Source organism: Pygoscelis adeliae, unplaced genomic scaffold (genome assembly GCF_000699105.1).
Source record: "Pygoscelis adeliae isolate BGI_AS28 unplaced genomic scaffold, ASM69910v1 Scaffold424, whole genome shotgun sequence".
Classification (NCBI taxonomy): Eukaryota; Metazoa; Chordata; class Aves; order Sphenisciformes; family Spheniscidae; genus Pygoscelis; species Pygoscelis adeliae.
Genome location: NW_008824651.1, coordinates 421457 through 428006, shown reverse-complemented (window position 1 = coordinate 428006; position 6550 = coordinate 421457). Strand labels below are relative to the sequence as shown.

Here is a 6550-nt window from a genome sequence, read left to right as displayed (position 1 = left end):
TACTTGTGTACCATCGTATTCTTTATTTGTGGGATACGGAAAATAGAACTTCCTCCAGGACTTTCTCCAGACAATTCATTATTTCTTCATATTTTTAATCACTTCCAAGTTATTCTGCTCTTTTCAGAAAATATTCATCGCAGAAAAAAGTAATCTGGCGCACTGTTTCACAGCAACAAATCAATGCTTCCAGGGACGGTCTAAAGCTAAACCTTTACTCCTGCCTCTGAACCTGCTTCAGAGGTTTTAGATACAGAGCTCGCTGACAGTGAACTCTCTTCAGAGGGTTTCCCCATGTACACAAGCGATTTTTCTTGGCAGCTAACCATACTGTCCCTTTGAACCTCCACTCTTACGATTTCCTTTTCAAGATGTGGGGACTACAACTGTACACAGTAATCCAGGGAAACCGCACTATTTATGCATGAGGCACTGGTCCTCAGCTGTCATTGTTTTACATACAACAATTATGAACAACTAATACGCAGATGCCAACATCATATTCTGCAGGATAACTTTCCCAAAGGCAAAAAGCAAAAAAATCAAAGCTTCTTGGTGGCAACGGGTCCCTGAGCTGTGACTCACCGGCAACAAACTTAAGGCATTTTATTCTCCATAATTTCCATCTTGTATCTTGTTAAGTTCCAGCCTCTTGAGCACAGGTACACCCTCAGCAGCCTTTCTCACTAAGTAATCCCTGATGCCCAAGACACTTTCTGAGGTGATATCCTCTAAACCCTTCCACAAATTACCTCCTCAGTTAAACATACCTCATCACACATTCAGCAACACGTAACCCCAACTGCTACTCTGTCACCATTTCACCTGGTTTGGAAAGGCTTTCCCACATACCTCAAGAGTCCTCTCTTTGGCTTTGACTAACCTACCTAACCGTCTCATCTGTAGCTTCTTTTCTCAGTGTAGTTCTCTACTTCCAAAAGCAGCAGAATATCAGAGTAGCTACAACTGATCTTCAGTTGTGAGGAAAATATGCCGCTTAATCCTACTCTTCCTCTGTTCTGTTTCAGTACAATGGAGGACCATGCTTCCTCCCTACCTACAGCCAATTCATATATTGTTCACCCCACAGGGGAACGTTTGCCTCCAGGGCAGCAGGGAGACCAGCCTACCTGGGCTGATCTTGTACTGCAAAGGACCGAGTCACACCCCATCACAAGTGTCCCCTGAGAACTCTCCTGGGTCACCCCCTTTCCACGAGAAAGACATGTGCAGAAGGAAGCGTACATCTACACGGATAAGTACTGAAGAAAAACCCAAAGTCATGGGACTCAAAGCCTAACTAGGCGAGGGAGGAACCTAACACTTCTTACCAACTGAACGCTCACAGCTACCCCGAGAAAGCTCAGCACAGGCAGTGGCCTGCACTGCTGCCAATGAAACACTCGCCATCAGAAACGGTGAGCAATTCACATGTGCTCACCAGCACCACCAATCCATCAGACTTCAGCAAATCACTCACAAGAGGTGTAAGCATCTGTCACGCAGATACGCTGCAGTTGACCCAAGCCACAGAAAAGCCTTTTCCAGGCTATGTTTATCTCTCTCTTGCCCCTATTAGCTCTGACAAGTCAGAATTCACAGGAAAAAAATCTGCAGATGCAAAATAAAGAGGTGGGGGGTGTAAAAATATAAACTGAGAGCTGAATATTCACAGAAGAAAAAAAGTCAAATCAACTAGCTTAGACAGCTAGCTTAAGACAAGAGGAAGGAAGAGAAGGGAAGTTTGCTTTCCCCATTAACCTTTATGTTTCTCCATTATCATGCTACATGACTACCTGTTGGTAAGTTCAAAACCCAGCCTCTTTCTTAAAATACAATTACAGGAACATAAAGTGAACTTTATGAAATTCTTGTCATTAACTTAACAGTCTGCTGCTTTAATACCAAGCCAGCCACACAGGGGACGCTGACCACTAATAATTAAGAAACCTTGCTGCTGGGGGCACCGCTTTTCTGTCAGATGAACGAACATCAACTTAAAGAGACTGAAATCCAATATACAAATGAGTTTTTCCCTTTTGAAATATTAAGGCATTGGAAAATAATCCTGAATTATATACTCCAACAAAACTGTTAGCTGCAACCACCACGCATTAGCATTCCATGTTTAAAGGTGGAGCGGGACCGAGACCCTGAGAACTTCAGGATGCGTTTGCGCTGCCCGAGATAAAAGGCTACATGCTAGCTCAGAGCTGCATGCTGTCAACACCCAGCAGGAAGTATTGGTTTACACTGCAGTTGCTGTCAGCACTGCCTAGAAGATATATATACAAGAACATATATATAGCTTTGACATCCCAAGTCTCCAACCTCCAATCCTTTCACATGAGGAAGTTCTTCTGGCTGATGCTGTTGCTTACCTTCCTTGGTTCTGAAAAATACTACTTCAAACATACTGCTATGAAGGTCTCAAAGCATACACTCAAATGCTTTAGAGACTAGGCCTCTATCCAGCACGCTAGTCCTTTAAAACATGCTAAAAGTTTACAGTTTCTCTCTTTTTTGTATAGTTTATGCACTTTTTTTTTTAAAATTCCTTTGAATTAACTGACCCAAACAGAAAACAAGCAAATATAATTTGTAGCATCAGAATCTAAGGGGTAAATAAGTAATTCTCTGCACCAAGAATAAAACAGAAGCCACGCTGGGTCAGACACAAGACCATCTATCTAAGCCTCTGACAATGGAGAAACAGTCAAAAGCAGATGGCTAGAAAAAAAAGTGCATAAAAACATGGCAAGCATATGATACTTCTCCCAAGTATTCTTCCATCTGTGCCTTGTTTCCTTGAGTTGAATGCAATTTCCAAATAACTTCTCTCATAATCATCAGACTGGAAAACTGGAAATGTTGAATTATTTGCTGTGAGCATTTACATTAAAAAAAACCCAAGTCTGACAACTTCTGCACACCCATTTTATAAGACTTGCAGATAACAACATGAAAGATTTAGACTAGACTAAGCAGCTGATTTTTCCAAGATAAGGAGGGGTGTGAATGTACAGCCAAGAGAAGATTCCTCCCTAGAATAACTGATTTGCACTTCAGACCTAACTTGGTAGAACAGGTCAGGTGTGCACTTCTGTGATTTACTGAGCGATAACAACACAGAAACATACATTTTAAGCACTTTGGCACAAAAATTTAATTCTTCCTGGAAAAAAAGTGAGATTTTTCTGAATAACAGAGTGAGAAGAAATGCAAGATCAGCAGAGTGATAAGTAAAAATGACATATTTTAAATAATTCAGAAGATCCGCAATTAAACTGTTGTAGTACTAATATCAACACATACTTAACTTTTGATCCATCACTGCTACTGCAGATATACTCATCAATCACTAAAGTCTAATCTTGTAAAAATAAAACTCTGTGTTACAGGAATGAAGCTTCAGTGTATCAAGATTTACATTGTTACAGCCAACTGCCTAACCCATACCAGAATAACAAAAAATGATCCAAACTGAACTGAAAGTAAAATATAGGGGACTTCTACGGCGATAACAGTCCCCAAAATAATGCTGATAAGCAACAACAAAAATAAACATACATTCACATACTAAATATAACATGAACTAAGAAAATTTTAAAAAGAACACCCATTCCAGTTAACCTTGTATAATTGTGTATTTTACTGGAGTACTGAACTAGTGTAGCAATTACCACCAAGCATCCCCTCGTTTTCTAGGCCAAATCTTCCATATTTCTACATCGTACATTGTGTAAAGTACTACTGGGGCATTAAGACAGACATCTGGAGTTGGCACTCAGTATTTAGGTAGGTAAGACGGGTGCAGACATTGAACTGTACTTTTGCCATGTTGTTGTGCTAAAGAATTTTTAATCTCCTGGATGATCTTTTCTTTCTGGATTCCCCTACATATCTACACACACAGAGTTAGCGAAGACAATGTATCTGTATTTGATGATACCCTAACTGCTTCACAAGAATTCAGTAGTAAGCAATGCCAGGTTAATAAACAGACAAAAGAGCTAAATTTTAAACTCCTCCTTACTACAAAGGTTCAACAAAGCTTACTTGGTACCCACCTGGTAGAGGTAAGACAGTGACACCGCAGAGAGGTAAGAGCCACAGACCAAGGACTGCAGACATGTTGTGTCCACACAAAGAAAAGAAAAATAAATAAATAACATAGGCTTTTGAATCCCCTTGTTGACTTAACATCAACAGAGTTGCAGTATCCACAGGGTCCCTTCCTTCTTCATCAGGACAGGAGAAAGCATATGTGCCCTGGGAGCTGCTATGTCTTAAGATTAACGAGAGCTGTTAATAAGCCAGAGCCCACAGGCCCCAACACGGTCTAGCCCAGTCTTGGCAACTTCCATCGTTCTGCAGGACCACAAGTCAACAGGGAGACGGTGCAAGAGTCCGTACCTGCCTCTGAAACACAAGAGAGGGGACACTGGGCTCGACGCTAAGTCCAACAACAGAGAAGAATGAGGAAGATGTGCTATGCCACCCTCAGTACAATACAGCAACACTTCTCAGCTGGTGCTCTGCAAATACAGGTTCAGCAATCCTGCTACGGAAGTCCCGCCGAGGCTCGGGAAGCAGCGGGAGCTTCTAGTGCGGTGCTACGCGGGCAGCAGCATCAGCGGTGGCCCTGCTCCAGGGTGCAGAGGGACTCCGACCACTAGGAAGGCGATGAGCTCTGAATGCTTGCGTTGCCCCAAGACAGGTATCACCTGGGTGCTTCACCTGGCACATGGAGAATCACCTCTGGAGCTTGCCAGATGCCACACAGAGCTGGAACCTGAAACCTCAACTAACACTGCATAAAATACTGCAATAAGAATGACCAACTGAAAAAAGGGCTCTAAAACCAGAAGACAAAGCCTGGGAGGAACTTATTTTATAGCATATGATAAAAAAAAGCAGAAGGGCATAAGGGAAATTACCAAAGAACAATCTCACCAAGATAATTCTTCTGTTGAAATAAAGCCCACTGCTATTCACCCACGTGGATCTGGCTTACTAAAAACAAGCAGCAATTGCCTGCAAGAGACTCCCCACAGTAAAACATGTCAATTCTAAAACTGAAGTAGATTAAAGAAAAAAAAAATACTGCAAAGGACATAGAAAGTGTATTTAAAACAGAGCTACTGGTAGAGACCTTTTGTCATAGCAATAGATTAAGAAATGCAAGAAGTTAAAGTTCTTAAACATCTCCTCCCCTCCTCCAAAAAGTGTTTCTGCATAACTTTTTGGCAGTTTCATTCCCCCCATCCTCCTTCTCAATTCCTGATGCAGGAAAAGCCATTTTGGACTAGATTGTGACATGAAGTGACACAGCAAATGAACTTCCCTCCCAAACGTCACCAAGAGGAAACTGGAATATTGCACGATAGTGCAGCTCCCCAAGTTTCACAAGAAAATAAAATCTGCACTCTTCGTATTGCCAGTAACGAATTTTAAAATTCGGCTAAATATGAAGACAAGAGTACTGAACAAGATACTTCTCCCACGAGCAACTTAACAGGCAAGAACGTTCATACACCTCATTTTTCAGGGTAGTCTGGCCCTCTACGTGACGGAGCAGAGCTTCCTGACCTAATAACCAAGAGCAAGATATTCATATGACCAAGACGACAAACCACTTCTCCAGTCCGTGCCCTCCTACCTCCTCCACCCCAGGACTCCAAACCACAAGCCGCGCTCCCTCCTGCATCCTGGAGACGCTGCCTGCCGCAACACAGCGGGCCGGACAACCCCGTGCTGCTATCCCAGACAGAAACTGCCTGCAGCCCATGCTCTCTGCGCAGTAAATCCCTATGTGCGGGCTCTTACCGCTGCGGCGAAAGAGCGAGCCACATCTGAACGGTTCGTGAGTTGTATGCATTCGAAAGTCTGACAACAGCCGGCATCGATTGGACATCTGAAAGCATGCAGCAAGAAGTGATGAACAAAAGTTGTAACCTCTCTAACTGCTGCCTGGCTTTGAGGTCAGTAGCCGTCCGCTCAGCTAAAAGACAGCGAACAGGCATCGCAACCTTCTCTGAACATCCACATTTTGCCAAGCAGGTCCAAAACCACCAGAGATTTGGAGTTGTAAGGTCCCTTTTGGCCCATCAAAAATACATTTCTTTCCAGACCTTCTTCTGCTGCCGAATCATTTGTTTTAAGCGACTTACTTTACAGTAGTACCGAAACAACGCGCTGTGCACCAGGCACCCAGGGGGATTTCCCGGTCCCGGCCTCCCCCGGCGGGGCAGCGCGGGGTTCACCTCTCCATCTCCTGCGCCCGGGTTCTCGGAAAGGCGAAGCTGTCCCGGGCGAGGCCACCCCACCGCAATCTTTCCCATCGACAGCTCGTACCTTAGGGCCGAGCCAAAATGAGGGAAAAGAGAGACATACGCGTAGCGACCAAACCACGGACGGCGTCGGCGGGCAGTCCCCGCCCGAGACGGCGGAGGGGCAAGCGCCGCTCTCACCGGACCCAGAGGAGAGGGGCAGCCCGCCGGCAAACACCCCGCAAGTTTCTGGGAGGCCCTTTCCGCCGGGAAACACC

General features: G+C 44.1%; 1 protein-coding gene across 1 annotated transcript in view; it reads right to left on the bottom strand.

The window, feature by feature from the left end:
- The window catches only part of RAB20 (RAB20, member RAS oncogene family), a 26638-nt gene extending 20294 nt beyond the window's left edge, over window positions 1–6344 (bottom strand). Inside the window, exons 1-2 of the mRNA XM_009322529.1 lie at window positions 6174–6344; window positions 5830–5917 (exon numbers count right to left, since the gene is read on the bottom strand). Coding sequence (XP_009320804.1) covers window positions 5830–5917; window positions 6174–6344 — 259 coding nt within the window. The remainder of the gene's footprint in view (window positions 1–5829; window positions 5918–6173) is intronic.
- Between the last annotated feature and the right edge of the window lie 206 nt (window positions 6345–6550).